The 16,435-nt window shown below is 34.9% G+C and overlaps 1 protein-coding gene across 2 annotated transcripts; it reads left to right on the top strand.

Moving 5' to 3' along the window:
- The first annotated feature begins 579 nt into the window (after positions 1–579).
- LOC110993989 (transcription factor GATA-4) lies at positions 580–10,470 on the top strand. Of its 2 annotated transcripts, XM_022260444.2 has the most exons (8): positions 580–813; positions 5,685–6,369; positions 6,611–7,166; positions 7,248–7,426; positions 7,520–7,651; positions 8,159–8,285; positions 8,353–8,449; positions 9,142–10,470. In XM_022260444.2, the coding sequence occupies exons 2-8, from the start codon at positions 5,698–5,700 to the stop codon at positions 9,197–9,199; spliced, it is 1,821 nt and encodes a 606-aa protein (XP_022116136.1). In that variant the 5' UTR covers positions 580–813; positions 5,685–5,697; the 3' UTR covers positions 9,200–10,470. The 2 variants fall into 2 exon arrangements, with proteins under 2 accessions (XP_022116136.1, XP_022116137.1); XM_022260445.2 differs by lacking the exon at positions 8,353–8,449.
- The last annotated feature ends 5,965 nt before the right edge of the window (positions 10,471–16,435 follow it).

The following is a 16,435-nucleotide window of genomic DNA, read 5'->3' as shown; positions in this document are numbered from 1 at the left end:
TATGGGCATTAAATTTATCAATTTTTTAAAGTTTTTGTTATAAAGATAACATCGAAATTATTGTCTCGACATAATTTTTTTATCGATTCGATGATATGATTATTAATTGTAAGTTGTGCAGTTGTTTTTTAACCGTGAACTAAATATTATTTTCCAAATACTGTGCAATTGGACGTAGGTTTTTATTTTTACTTAACTTATCTTAAGTTTATTAACCTCCATTTTTTTATTAAAAAGGATTATTACTAAGAAAAACAAATGTCAGTGAATCTGCAAATATTTTGAAAAAGTAAGTAATTTAATAAAATTACTTGGTAAAATATATGTAACAAATAATTCTTAGGCTCCTGAAATATGTATAGTTCTCACTACATCAGAAAAATATAAGTTATGTTATAATTTCTTACAAAATTTATTATTTAAAGTAATATACAGTATTCATAGTATACAGTAAAATCTCAGCGTTCCAATAAGCTTATAACATGAAAATTATAACTCTAAAAGAACTATATACTTCCCGTCGAAGCGGACTCTAGATTTATAAAAATATCATTGTTTAATGGCTGCGTTATTTGACAGAGCGTCGCGCGTGAGGGGAAAAATTGAGAAAATTATGACGACCAATCGCACGGCCGTACTCCTCCCTTTGCCCCCCGGTGCCCCCTCTCCTCCCCCCAGGAGCTTCGCCGCGATAACACAGTGCGGTGCGATAGCGCGCGATTGGGACGCGCGGCGAGCGGCAATGAGTGCGCTCTTTACACCTCAAATTTACCTAACCCAGCTAAATTAGGACGCTTACACATTACAAGCCCGGTGAGTAACATAAGTGTAGTCTACCCTTAAGACCAAACTCATTAACGTCATCTTAAGTTTTTAATAAAGAAACTTATATCGCCCATAGCCTTTGATTTTGACACCAAGGCAAGTACTAGTTTGGCATTTAGTAAAGTTTTAAATATTTTCACCTAAATTGCTATAATTTCATGTTAAGTAAACTTTTTTTTTATTTTACATTGTTTTCGTTTAGCTAAATTTTTTTACATAAATAATCCAGTATCGTTATTCTTTAATGACACATTACCTTACATAAAGTGCATTTATATTTAGCGAATGTAAAGTCATTAACTATATTAATGACTAGTCTTTTGTTATAATATATTAATACTACTAAATAACTTAGCACTCTGTTTCTTAAGGCTTTTGCCCTATATTACTTCACGAGATATTTTAAGGCTTTCTAAAATATCACTTCGTAAAAATTCTACATTTTTCACTACAAGACTTTTTGCGTTCTTATCATTTACATTTTAGTTATGAATACACTTTACCGAGTACAGCCATAAACTCTGTTACAAATTTAAATGAACATATCATTTATTATTTTTTATAATTTAAATAAACCTCAGTCTCCGCCACAAAAATCTATTTGAAATGGCCACCTTTGGCTTTTATACGGGCCTTTGATTGGTTTGGCCATAAATTCTTGGATTTACGCACTGTTTCCAAGGGAAATTACGCCGCGGCTTCCTCCAAAGATTTTTTAAGTGATTGAATGTCCTCTTGAACTGACCATCATTTTAATTCTAAAGTATTGAGGTCTGGGCTAAATGAGGGCCAGTCTCAGCTCTTATGACCAGGTACAGAATCCTGCTAGAAAGTACACGGTATATAAAAAAAAATATAGGTGACAGGTTCACAACATGATCCTGTATCTTGATACACTTTGGCTAAAGTTTTTATTCCTTTTTTAAAAAAAAATAGTTTTGTGATTCCTTGATCCAAAGCATCACTGACGCAGGATGATGACCTCGGTCGATGAAGACCAAGCTTCTGAAGTGTCTTGAATACGACTGACCGACGGCTCTTACCAACTTTGTGCAAGATCACCGATCACTCTAATCCTACTTTCTCTAACACCCTATTCCATATTGTAATTTAATATTGAACAAGAAAATGTATGTGAAATGGCGCAAAATCGAAATAAGTTTTTAAAATACGAGTTTCAAATTCCAAATAATTAAAAAGTTGAAAAAAAAAAAAGTTTTTATGTAACGGTATTTACGGCCAGATAGTTATTTAGATAGTTATCATACCAACTATTGGTGAAAACCACAAAGAAGTTTATTACAGTTTATCGTGTTGATACAGATAGAGATGATGAGTTTTCGGTTTATAGAAGTATGAATATATATGCCATACATTATACATTGATTTATCGATCAAACAGAAATTTTATCGCTAGCCGCCGCAAAATACTATATAATTTTTTTACTTAACCTACCTTAACTACAACATATCAATATTTTTCTATGGCATCCCATTAGACTGTTAATTTTTCCGGAAGCAAAACCAACGTGCTAAATAAAACTAAAATTTGTTTTCTAAATTTTCTCTCCCTAAACACCTCCTCAGCCGTCAGTTTTGCGCTTATCAACATATTTTGCAATTCATTTTTATTTATATACAGCTAGATAACTATGTACATACATATTCTGCCTTTGATCATAGTAACAAGGCAAGAAGGCTGTATTTTACATTAAACTCTCTTTATTATTTATATCACTCTTCGAATACATTACGGTGAAATTTCTTAACCTTAGCATAATAAAGTATTACAATTATAATTCCAACAATATTTCAAATTAATAAGTAGGCATATTTTTATAGTGAATCATTCTTTTCAAGGTTTAGTGATATTCTAATAGAAATATAGGAGAAAACAATTTTTGTATCTGTGTTTGCAAAAATATACTCAAAAAGACAATACTACAATATCATAGACTATATTCATCTCCAAAAAGGTTTAAAATCAATCCAGACTTATTGATTACCTTAGTTGTCGCTCACAGTTCCCGACCCAACCCTAGTAAGAATTCAACGCGTTTGAATCTTAATTCACAAAATTATTTTCTTCACCATTTACATTACTCTTGTATATCAGTGAACATAAAATTCACATGTATTATATATGTGTATACGTACGCTATGCAATAAATACTTAGGTATCTGGTAAATCAACGATATTGATAAAGAAAGCGAACAGAAATACAAGACAAACAAGCGTCATACATGCTAATTCGGATTGGAAATAAAAAATGTGTCGTGTTAATAATCGGTTTAGACAGGCTGGCCCCGGTAAAGATCCATTTTATTTTTGAGAACTTTCATTAGATCTTTTGAGGGTCAAATGCAAATTTCTAAAATAGGTCTGTAAGCGCATCTATCTGTCGTTTAAGGCTAAAGGCTTTTTAGTATCTTCCGTGTTTACGAAGTGGACGTAGTAATACCACAGCTACAAATATATTAAAATGGCTTAAAACGGAAAGTTTAAAAAGTGACATCACATTTTTCATAAGCATAATTGAATGAAAATATGGAAATTATTCCTATTCCAATGAAATCGAACTTGTATCCAATTTGTATTCGACGGGGACATCTCAAAAATGCAACGGATTCAAAATTTTTACAGTTGTTGTTCATATTTACAAATATTAAAAATAATAATTAAGCTTCATTTATTCCTTGAAACATTTATTAAAGAACTACTGATACTTATACAAAAATAAATTATATTTAATAGAGTATAGAAGTCCTCCTTACAGTTTTTTTAAGCTCGTCAGCCCGCCGTACCAACAAACCGATCTCTTTTTCTCCCAGGTGGCCCCTTACACCTTGTTACCATATTTGTACTTACATACTGATAAAAATGTATAAATGTTAACGTATATAAATACGAATATATTACAAGCGAATATTTTTTTTGGCTGCTTGAAAATAGGTGAATCAAAATACATCGACCAATTTTTAACGACTTTTCCACTCGAAAAATGTCTTTGTTATTCCCCAATAGTATTCATATAATTATGAATACTGTATACTAAAGTATCATTTTGACTCTTTAAGTATATATTATTATATTACTTGCAAAATAAGTCAAATTTGTGTAAGTAAGAGTATTCCGACTCTGACTTAAAAAAACCTTTCCTTTTTTTCACACTAGCGGCCCGTCCCAGCTTCGCACGGATGGAAATTTATTTTTTTAACATATTTTGTTAATATTGATACATTCTTAAAATTATTGTCGAACATTTTTTTTCTATCATCAATAGTTTTCGCAACGCGTGCGATAAAAAGTATTTTATAGGCATTTTTTTACACCTTGGGTAACATTCTTATAGTTTTAATAGGGATTCTTATTTTTCTTGAAATTAAAATAAATTCAATTGTGATAATCTATCATTCAAATGGCGAAAGTATTTTTAAAATCGGTCTAGTACTTTTTGAGCCATTTCGTTTCAAATATACTTACATACAAATATTTCCTCCTTATAATATTAGTATAGATTGTTTGATTTTAATATAATACTACTCTCTGTAACTCTTCATAGTCCTTTGGTACTTAAGTGTTAAATAAGCATTCTAACGATTTTACAAGCATCAGAGCTCTGTGGCGTTCAGCGTACTTTCCTAAAAGGGTGTATCCGCACTGGTTTTCCGCCACGATTTTAACGCCAACATTTATTTGACTTTAAAAGGATTTCTAATGGAATGTGGAAAAGAAAAGACAATTCGCTAAATAATTCATGCAAGAATTTCGCTTAAAAGTAATACAACTCTCGGGTATCTAGAACATTTTTCGTACAGTGAAATGTTCATTTATAGAAAAAACTTTAGGGAAATATATTTTTTGTTTCTTTATTACTTTGTAATAAACCTACCAATACACACACCTACACTTTTTAAGAAAATAAGCGCAAGATATTTGAAATGAATCTTCGTAGTAATTTTGTAAAATGGAGAAAAATATAAATAATTGTATCGAATTAGTGATTGAGTTTTATTGATGGTATATGTTGTTAGCGTTTAAACTCAAGTCGAGGGTTCTGTTACCCAACATTGGGTGTGACGTCGCATATGTGTGTGTCGGAAGAGGCTCGATCAACAAGCCTTATCAGCGAGATGTGCCCGTTATCGCTCGCGAGCAAACAGTATCCCGACCCCACATCACATACCTCACCAAAATTAGCTCAATAAAATATTGAAATAGCTGGATGCTCTAAATCATTTAAATTTCCGTAGTTATATTCCGTACCTATATTTAACGAGATATTTTTTGTAGTTTTGTTAACTGAGTAGGAGTAGGTTTCATATTATATTTTTATTTATTACTTTAATTAAAAACTCGTTTTATTACTGTGCGAAAATGTTTACGTAGAAATCTTATTAGTTTTGTATTAACTCGATTAATGTAATATAGCTTATAAGTTTTGCACATTACCACACAAGACACCACAACTCTGGCATAATATGTTTTCCTTTCATTCGGGTATTACATTAAGACCTGCTGTTGTAATAGAAGCTATTTTCACTTTGTTACTTGCAATAAAGGTTTAATACAAAGAGTGTTCATTTTATAATACTTGTGTAAATTGCAAAGATGACATTAGTGGAATGACTCCGATAGTTGACCCTAGTTATCCTTATCTAGAATTAAAAAACAAAACTAGAGGCCGTAGTTGTCGCGTGCGGCGCCGGCGCCGACTGTGTTCCCTATTTGTAGTTCCGAGACGAGTCGCGCCTTCCGGTCAAATGTCGCGTGTTGACACGGCCGCGAGCAAACACGCCGTCTATACCGAGTTCAAAGAACTCACCTTCCTCAACTCTAACGCAAATCAACCTTTCAGTTAAACTCGAATTATGAAGAGCATGCAGTTGTCACGTGGGGAGGACCCACAGGCCGATAGCGGCGGTGAGGCGTTGCAGCTTGTTAAGAACGAGGAGCGGGTCGAAGGCACAGCCGGTGCTAATGAAGGGGAACCGATGCCCGAGGGGGAGCAGCAATCAGTAATCACATCGCGCCGAGCGTTGCGAACTATCACTGCAGCTGGTCACATCACCGAGACTCCCGAAGGCATAGATGATGTTAAAGACGAGCCACCTGAGCCTCAAATGGAACCCTACCGTACGGCCGCTGAATCCGAACGACCATACGATGAAGAACGGCTGCGCGCCGCTGAGCAAGACGCCGCACGCTACCTCGCTTTTAAGCAGGAGCCGTACCGTACGCAACAGCCACCTTCACCGTCTTCTCAGATGGATAAACGCGCCATCCCGTCTTACCGCGCACCTGCAGGGCGTCCGCAATACGGACGTAGTCTGGCGCTGCGCTATGGAGCACCGTACCACGTTATAGTATCGCAGGATGGCGAAGAAGCGCCGCCCGATGGGACCGAGACGTACGGAGGAGAGACTGATGCACGTCACTATGCTGTAGCCGCCTCTTTGCAAACTGATCATGGGCCTACTTTAGAAATGATCCAGACAACAGCTCTAAACAATCAGCAAGCAGTCGGCGTCGCTTACCAACAGGTTTGTAATAATTCTGTCTTTGACCTATTCATCGCAGTATAGCAGAGGCATAGTTATTTTTTATCACAAAAACAGTTAATTTTAAAAAGATCAGGGTAGCCAAAAAATGTGTTTTTAGATAAAATAAACATAGGTGCAGTATTAACACACAGTGACGTAGGCTAAATCGAAATACGCCAATAGATAAGCATCTGTGATTCATGGTGGAATTTTTCAGTTTTAAAAATAAATTTTCTGTTAGGTGAAGTACGAAGGGCGTGGATCGGGAATCGCGGGAGGGGCGGGGAGTTCCGGCGGGGCAGGGAGCGCAAGCGAAGCGGAAGCGCGGGCAAGCACGTATGCAAGCCTGCAACCTGTGACGTCAGTCCAAGGCGGATATACTTACGCACAAAGCCCACAGTATGCCACTGGAGGTTATGGTGCCTACCCGCCTGCCGCACCCACTAAAGAGCTGGTGACGCTGTATGGAGGTGGCGGCGGACGCGGAGAGGATAGCCCGCCGCAATTGCTATACCGCGCTGACCCCACTCTGGCGTCATCAGGATTAGGCACTCGGGTAGTATACGGCCAAGCACCATACGAGCCGTCTGCTAGCCCTGCTCCGCAGCAGGTCACGCTTTACTCGCACGGCAGCGCGGTGCAGTACAAGGTGGGCGGTGAATACCTCGCGCAGAGTGGAGTTGAATACGTGCCTGTCTCTGGATACGAAACTGGTTTGCTTGTTGAGAGCTACGCACCACCCTCGCAGCCATGGCCATCGCATAACTTGTTACCTATGGATGAGCAGTTTGACCCTGGTTAGTAGGAAACTATGTCAGAAAACAGGATATTTAGAACCCAGTTAACGCATAGTTTAATTTTAATATTATTTAATATAGGAATGGCTGGCATGGGTGAAGTCAAAGAGTGCGTAAACTGTGCGGCCGCAACTACCCCGCTTTGGCGCCGCGACGGCACCGGTCATTATCTGTGCAATGCCTGCGGTCTATACACGCGCATAAACGGGGTCAACCGACCTCCACTCAAAGGACAGAAGGCAAAGCCACAGCAAGCGCTGGTAAGTACTTCGATACTCTGGACAACCAGCGTATGCATATTACGAACGTTAATGCATGCATCGGTCAGGAACTTACGTTTTATTTTGTTTCAGCCGACAAACGGTAACCGACGTGTAGGTGTGACCTGTGCAAATTGTCGCACATCCAACACGACGCTTTGGAGGCGCAACAACAACGGTGAACCAGTCTGCAACGCCTGCGGCCTCTATTACAAGCTGCATAATGTAAGTCACGTTTGGCAGATAGCACGCGATTGCACCGATTACAAGTGATTAGAGCGGTAGCAAGCAGCAGGTATCTAATCGAGCGCCGCAGTTATCAGGGAACTCCTCGGCAAATATTGGGCCTGTATAAAAAAATCAAAACACAGGGTCTCATCTAATCTCTCGAGATAAACGCGGGGCTACCGACTGATAGAGAATTATCATTGCGACCACGAATATTCATAATGAGATAAATAATCTTTTATCAATTATCTCCGCGTGAGTAGATACGCTTGTTTAAAGGATGATAGGACTGCGTGGCGCTAGATTACGAGGAGTTTCCCCGTCGGCCGGTGTCTCTGCTAACCGGACGCCGGATCAGCTCGGTGACATCACCGTGTTGCTTAATACCCTTACAGCATCAGGCATTAGTTAATACCTTCGTAATGACATTCACATTCCGATACTTTCAGCAACAAAAAATTTAAATACCGAATATTAGACGCTTTCATATGTTTTTTTCTTTAGGTAAACCGACCATTGAGTATGAAAAAAGACGGAATCCAGACCAGGAAACGAAAACCAAAGAGTATGGGTGGTGGACATAGCGGACACGGCGGACACGGTGGCGTATCCCGCGGCGGCGGTTTAACAGGTATGTGTGGGGAGTTAGTGGGGGTATGAATGCTGCAGGCAAATACTGACAGTGGTGTGGTCCGCAGTGGAGGCACACTCGCACAAGGTGCTGCCTCCGCTGTACGCAGCTGTGGAGGGTGCCGCGCCAATGCTGCTACTACCTGCAACGCATCACGAAGGCGCGTGAGTACCAACTCCTACGCCTCTTCTCTCTCTCTCTTTTTTGTTCTTCTTTGCTCACACGCCTTCTAGGAATGCCGACGCGACCCTACGGAATACAATCAGACAGTCAACTAACGCAGTGTTGTAAATAAAATTGTGGCAACTTTATTTGAAATTATCGTTTCCAGGGTCCCGCTAGCATTCTACATATATCGTGTACAATGCATGAGCACTAGTGAAACTAATGGCTTACCTAATTGAAGCGTAGTATTTACACAGCACTATCTGGAGGTTGACGGGCTTAGCGCACTTAAGGCATACAGAGAGGCCTTATATGAGTGTGTCGTTTGATAAATAACATTTAACGTACTTACTTGTATTGCTATATAATATATTATATATCGTATATATATAACAGTAATTTATTTTTATATATGTATAGAGATTGTAATCTTGGGCAAACAATGTATAAAATAAATAGCAGTAAAACATATAGCTGCAATTGGATGCAAAGTCTATATTTGTGGAGATAAAAAAAAAACAGTGTTGCTACCTTTTTACGTGTGGGATAGAACCTACGACCTCAAGGATGAGAGTCGCACGCTGAAGCCACTAGCCAACACTGCTCTTGTGTTTGTGGAGATCAGGACTCAGAAATATAAATTCAAAGGCGTTGTTATGTACTATGAACTAATATCAGTCTATTGCTGCAGGTTATCAGCATTAGATCGAGGAAGTTCCACACCGACATCGCACTACAGGCCTCCCTAGTTCCAAGGTCACATAGCACATTGGTCAATTCCTCGCTTAACATTAATCAGTACAATGCAATGAAATTCTGCTCTCAATAGATGAGTATAATTATTACTCAGTAAGGTGGACACAATAGGAAAGATTAATTGATATTAACTAACGAATCAGGTTTTAATATGAAGTTATTTAGTCATTTATGTTATGATAAACTTTGGTTAGGAAGAGTAGCTATTCAAGCCATTGAGAAAAGATTATACAAACAGATGAAATAAGTTACTTCACTGAGTTAAAGTCACTCACTGTATTCGTAGCACTTTTTTATATATCCAACTATTAATCCCCAATGAGAGTAATTCCTTTAAATAAATTTTCTTCTCTCGGAAAAGGTTTGTTAGAGAAAATACCACTAAAATTGTATTTTCCGTAGAAATGAACAAATTATTATTAACATTTTTTTATTAGAGGCTCTCAGTTATGTATTTCGATTACTTAATAGTGGAATAGGTGTAACAGAGATGTAAATAAAATCTTTATAGTACCAAATGTGGACGAATAATGTATGTACTTAGATTATATTATCTTTTAAGCCAAAGATAAAGTCAAGCCAAAAAGCGCAATGCGAATGCGGTAATTAATAATTATTATTAAAGATCAGACGACATGGGGAATTTAAATCTTTATTATCTACGAGATATGAGCCCTTAGTTCACCTGTTCTATTTAAGAACAATTTAGTATGCAAATACGATAATTAGCCAAATAAAATGTACTTTATATTAATTGTATTGTAATTGCAACCTTAATGGTTGATGATATATTGTACATTTCTGTATCAGTCTTTCTTTGGCAGTCATGGTGACTCTCAAACTTCTTTTTTTTAAGCAGTAGGACAATTAAGCAACAATAATTACTCTTCTAAGGCTACTTAAGGTATAAAATACCAGTAGCCTTCCAAGTAGCTCCAATAGCGATCCCAAATTCAACAACGAGTTTGCGTACTACGTAATTCCAGCGCGATATCAACGAACGAATATTGAGACGAAATAGAAAAAAATAACTTGTCATTGAAATCGTTATTGAAGTTACAGACGTTCTAGCGTTTTAATGGCAATGGGTGTCGCCATCTAGCGGACTACCACGAATTTATAGTATATAACGTGCCAGTGAACAATTAATATATAAAATAGATAATATTGTACAGGCATTTATTTATGTTTAGTAATTTTAAGTAGACGTTTTTGTAACATATGTAGTTTTAAGTGTATGTTTTGTAATAAATCTCTTGCCATACTTTGTGTTTTATTTTAAAAAACCCCGAGGGTTTTTTTGCATGTGCTGCGTACATCTAAAACTTGGCTGATTTTTCATGACTTTGTATGTAACGAAAAAGTATAATTAACATTAATTAATTTTATTCTTTAAAATATTAATGTATATAAAAGCAAATATTTATATTCTTCAAGATGGTACAAGGCAATTCTTTGAAAGTCAGACACAAAAATCCTGTATCTAAGTTCATTTGCTTTAAATTACTAAGTTTTAAAATGCCCTATTATATTTAAAAAAGAGTTTATAAATTATACCTAACGCATAGCTTACACATAATCTCTTTAGGTGCTTCAGCGACATCTATGTTAATTTACTGGAACTAGAACGCCACATTCATTGGAACCTACTAGATGGCGCACAAGACTAGCTGAATTTTAAACAAGCAATGCTGTGATATATGAACAAAATAAAATTTAATAAATTGGTCTATACCTATATGTGTAACTATTTTACACGTATGTATTAAAAATACTATTAATTATTAATTTTTCTCTTGTATTTCATAGTTCTTTTCTCTCTTTAATAGATGGCGCTAAAAGTTTGTAAGAAATTTATAAGAAGATTTTTATGCCACTACAATTAAATATTGGATGATGTTAATGATTATGATTTTGATTTTATTCCACACATTATTCATGGAGGCTTAAATTATTTTTCACTTTAATATGAAACATCATATCATAGGATATAAAGATTTTTTTTAAGTACAGGTCTATTATAGAGCAGTTATTATATACCAAGATCTTTGGAATTACAAATTCTAACACTTGTTCCAATAAATGATATTAAAACAAATAATAGAAGAGGAACTTGTTATAATTATTTATTTTACACTTCTTTGCAATATACAGTACAATTTAACAATAAGGAGGTCAAGGTCTTAATTTATTTCTTAACTAATTTGACTTAGGGCCCTTCAAGAAAAGCGTACTAATTTTTAAAAGGCCGGCAACGCACTCGCGATTTTCTGGCATTGTGAGGACACACGAGCGGCCGTATCCTTTCAGCTTTAAATTACGTCTAGTTTAGGCGGCCGTCAACTTACTGGATAATTGGGTACCTACCTTATTATTGTCAGTACAAAAAAAAATCATAATTATTTCAATTCGGAAAAGAAATTCTGTCTTGTTTCTTACATTTTAATATACGATATTACCCTTATTATAATAATAATGCCTCTACTTATGACAAGTTTAACATTGAGAAAGAAACTTTTAGAAAATCCCTTTATAGAATAACTTGGATAGCCTATGCCCAACATAGGTCTCCCACAGCTCTCTCTGTTGAGTTATATTATTGGTAACAATAAAATCGGTCAAGCTGATGTCATCTCACCAAGCTTTGGGCGAGAAGACAGGGACTTCTGGTCCTATTTCTTGGACACCGTACGTTATAAGTTTGCCCATTTATCAAATTTGCATCTCAACATGACCTGCCCATCTCCATTTCAAGTGGTCTAATCGAGTTAGTATATCCGTAACATTTATTTTCATTATATATCCGAGTTGATTTTGTGCCTCAACCTTATTTGTTATTTTATTTGTAGCTTTAATCAGGTTTAATTCGAGATTACTGCCGTGGCCGTAAAAAAGAAAAATTTATAGTCTGTTAAATTTCGCTATGACGTTAAACTAATATTATACTGGTTCGCTGTTATTTTTTAAAACTTGCGTTAATTATGAATTAATTTCAATTGTAGTTTCGTTGAGTGAATTTTTTGTACAACAAATATTTTACGCAAACATTATTTAAGTAAATTATCCATTAATTTATTTAAGTATACCACGTCATACATATACATATATATGTTACAAACCGTTATATAAAAAATGTATGACAATTTAGGGAAACATATTACATGTTACAAAAACAGAATAAAAAATTAAAATTTTATTCAATCAATCTTACTCAGTCGCTATAAGCGTCGATTAAATAGAGTTACAATTGTTACAATTTCCTTGTAAGAAGAATACTAACTAGAACAATAAATACGGTACGTATCTTCGTACATCTACTTCGTCCACGTTAGAAAAAAACAAATTAATATATGATTTTGTATTCACAAATTGTTCATCTCAGTATTCCTGTGAAAATAATGATATTAAGGCAATTCCGATATTCCTTCTTAGTCACATAGGTATAAACTTTCCTTTACAATGCATGTATTAAATTTTTTTTATAATAAAACTAAAAACACAATAACAGGATGGTTAGGTAAAATAGCACTAGTCCCCACACAAGAATTATCTGTGTTGTAGGTATGCAGCCAGTCTCTTCATTTTGGCTAATAATTTTGCTTGACAGTTATTTCTACATAACACAATTTATAAACTACTTGTGTTGTATAGGTTGACAAGATGTTGTTTAAGTTGAATTTAATTTTTAGTGAATGTATGTAATGTGAGTTCTGAAATTGTAGTGAAAATTTTGTTTTTTAAGAAAGTGAAGATGGAAGAGTCTAGAGGAGAAGACAAGGAGAGAAGGCTTCGGGCAAAGAAGTTGCGTTTTCGGGTCGCTTTTATATAAGTTTGCGTTGGGTTTAATGTGGTTTGGTCGGTGTTTGTTTCCAAAAAAGTCTGCATATTGCTATAAAGTATTATTGTCTAACAGTTAAAACTGTTGTTTCATTGTACATGTATTGTATTGTATAATAGAAAAAAAAAATCATCTTCTCATTAGTTAATTATAAATTATGTTCATTTAGTTTCAAATTATTTACATTGTATACTTAAAGTTATATATTAAATAGGTTATACCTATGTTTCATTTTCTGAGGTTGTTACTCATCGTATTTTCTTCATACTATTTATATTTAACATACATATTTTATGCCAAACTTTACGAATGTGAATAATTTATTCTGTGTTATTCTGCACAATATTTACTGTGTATTTAATCTGTAAATTTTAGACAATTTACTGAATAATTTTGTCAAATAGTATATGAATCATTAGTAAACGAATTAATAGGGATTAAAATCAATAACAATGTCCGACGGTGTCGGTATGTCGCGGTCATCGATTCAACATTTAGTCCAGCAGGGCTCGTAATAAATGTGCTCGCGATAAGCGCGGCTGCTTTGTACCTATTCTATTATTCGAGATAAAAAACGAATAAAGCGAACTAAACGCAGGAATGTCGTGGAGTTCGTTTTAGGCAGGCGCCGGCGCCGGGCGCATTAGCGCTGCGCCGCGACAACACTTGCGCATTAACGCGAGCGTTCGCATCGCCACGCCGAACCCGACTCTCAAACCGTAGAGGTAAGACTCACTTCCCAACAACCACCAATTTTATCCCGGACTGAAGCCCCAATGCGTTTCGACGTAACTGCGACTAGATGCGAACAGATATAATCGCTAATCGTATCACGATTGAATCGATTTTCCCGACCATCTGCCCGCTTTGGACGATGGCCCGCCCACTTATCGAGGGGACAATTTAGTCGATACGCGTGTACATATAATATATGACGTTTGCAGTTAACAAAGGGTCCGAGAAGTCCGCATTCCGTAGACTCCCTGCTACTTATGACATCTTTATCAGATGCACTAAGGATTATTATGAATGTCGTCGACTTATTTTCAATTTATTCAAAGTAAATGTAGAATATTATACTGAGATTAACACTATAGGATACTTAACTTATCAAAAACGTTTTAAAATGTATAAGGAGGATTTATTTAAAATATCGTTGCTATTCTTAAATGTGATAGGTTTTTTTGTGTAATTTAAAAAAATGTATACTAGCTTAAAGTTGGCCGCAAATAATCAGTCCATACTAAACTTATTAATATTGGACTGAATTTTGACCATTAAAAAACACTTACACAATTTTTGTAAGTCAGCTAAGTTTACATCTGTCTACCAATAATATAAATTAATTTTAAAAATTAAACTGAAGTACAGGCTCTTATATTTTATATTTCTTATATTATACAACAATAATTTCATTGGCTCCAGACTCAAACTTAATCCCAATTATTATTATTTTTTCTTCTTTCTTTATTACTTTATTATATGTTACTGAATTGAAACGAAGATGGGTTCATAATATTGTTTAATTAAGAACCTATTAAAGTTGATTAGTAAAGTTCAATAAATCAAAAATACGGCAAGCCACTAGTGTTTTTAGGAAGCAGTTTGAACCCAAAGATATAATACTATTAGAATTATTATATTATCGCATACGGTCAGTCTTTTTTAACATCACTATTTTATTGAATCTTAGCAAAATAATAATAATATACACGGAACTTCTAAAGGGCATAGAAAATTTTATAAAAAGAGAAAAGAAATGCATCTCTTATTTAACGCCAAATTACACCTTGAAATGATAATTAATAACCGGCAACGCACTCGCGAGCCCTCTGGCATTGAGGGTGTCCATGGGCGGCGGTATCACTTAACATCAGGTGAGCCTCCTGCCCGTTTGCCCCCTGTTCTATAAAAAAAAAAAAAAAAAAAAAATCATTTCTGAAAAATTATTCTTTGCTATTTGAAACTTGCAATGTTTTTTTTAATAAAAAAATTTTAATAATCAAATTTCAATGAAATATATGTGGATTCGGAGCAATTACTAAGAAATATTTAATTAAGATTTCAGTACTTTTATAATTATATTAAGCATTGTATCGATGTAAAGATTTTCCAATACAAACAAAGTACTTACTTACAGTCTCTACTTAGAGGAAAACACTGTTTTGTGTACTATTTCTTCACCTACCAATATTTAACACGTAAGACTAAGGTGATTTACATATTCAAATGGTTTTGACATTTTCAATCCTTAAAGTTACTTTTTAATCCTTTTTAATCGATATGCAAACACTGTCTTAAGCATTAGAATTAGCTAATGTAATAATTATATAACATAAAGTAAATTAAAAGGTAATACACTCAAATTTACCTCAAGAATTTCGTCTGTCCTCATAAAGTACAAATATATATATATATGTATATATATATTTTTTTTTATAGAAAAGGGGGATAACGGGCAGGAGGCTCACCTGATGTTAAGTGAAACCGCCGCCCATGGACACTCGACACTAGAGGGCTCGCTAGTGCGTTGCCGGCCTTTAGTTATAATTATTATTAGATTATCAAAAAATACATCAAAATAAAATATAGAGTAATGATCAGTCATTAAATGTAACCTACCTGTAAATACAGCTTAAGTTTCGATCTAAGCGAAATTAAAAAAATGTTTACAAGTGAACAACGTTCAAATACTATACACTTATCTTAATTCTGTCCTTAACAACATTCTAAATTGAAAGTGCAGTTTTATTTTGACGACAAGGTCTGATTTGAAATGAAATGGTTGTAACATCAGACAATAATAACATATTACCAGAGATATACAATATTATGGTTACTTTTTTGTTTATTTATTCACACTTGCGCACGGGTAAAGAGATTAAGAAGAGCAAGAGTTCAAAACCTAATTTTTAATTCAAAGTATAATACATAATATAAAAAGGATTGTTATTATTAATAAAGGCAACTAATAACTTATAAACTGGTTCGGCTCCATTTCGATTTTGTTTCCTTTGGAGTAGAGACCCTTGGGCTGTGGGTTTCAAGTGCACAGGGGCTTATGATTTAAGTTGGCGACTGGTAGCTAGTAACGGCGACTCCATAGTTGGTGCTTTCCCCGCTCAACGAATACGCGATACAGCGAGCAAATGCTGCAATCGTTAAAGGTACACATATGTGTACACGTACACAGGATACATAATTTTTTTTTAAATGTGTTTTGTTTTTTTTTTATTAATTATTATTATTTTTATGGTTACTATGTAGGTTAAGAAAATCGTAAATGCTGTATATTAGATTGTTATGATTACTAATATACATTTTACAAACATTTTCTTTTTACAAATAAGCAAATGTACCTAAAGACGAATTACAATAATTATTAATAATC

This window comes from Pieris rapae, chromosome 10, assembly GCF_905147795.1.
Source record: "Pieris rapae chromosome 10, ilPieRapa1.1, whole genome shotgun sequence".
Lineage (NCBI taxonomy): Eukaryota > Metazoa > Arthropoda > Insecta > Lepidoptera > Pieridae > Pieris > Pieris rapae.
The sequence above is the reverse complement of the archived record's forward strand: the minus strand, read 5'-3'. Positions and strand labels throughout refer to the sequence as shown.

Excerpts from the sequence above, each read along its gene's own strand:
- LOC110993989 (XM_022260444.2), top strand. The coding sequence starts at position 5,698 with ATGAAGAGCATGCAGTTGTCACGTGGGGAGGACCCACAGGCCGATAGC. Across the intron at positions 7,167-7,247 it reads GGATGAGCAGTTTGACCCTG|GAATGGCTGGCATGGGTGAA; the intron begins GTTAGTAGGAAA and ends TATTTAATATAG. Across the intron at positions 8,450-9,141 it reads GCAACGCATCACGAAGGCGC|GTTATCAGCATTAGATCGAG; the intron begins GTGAGTACCAAC and ends CTATTGCTGCAG.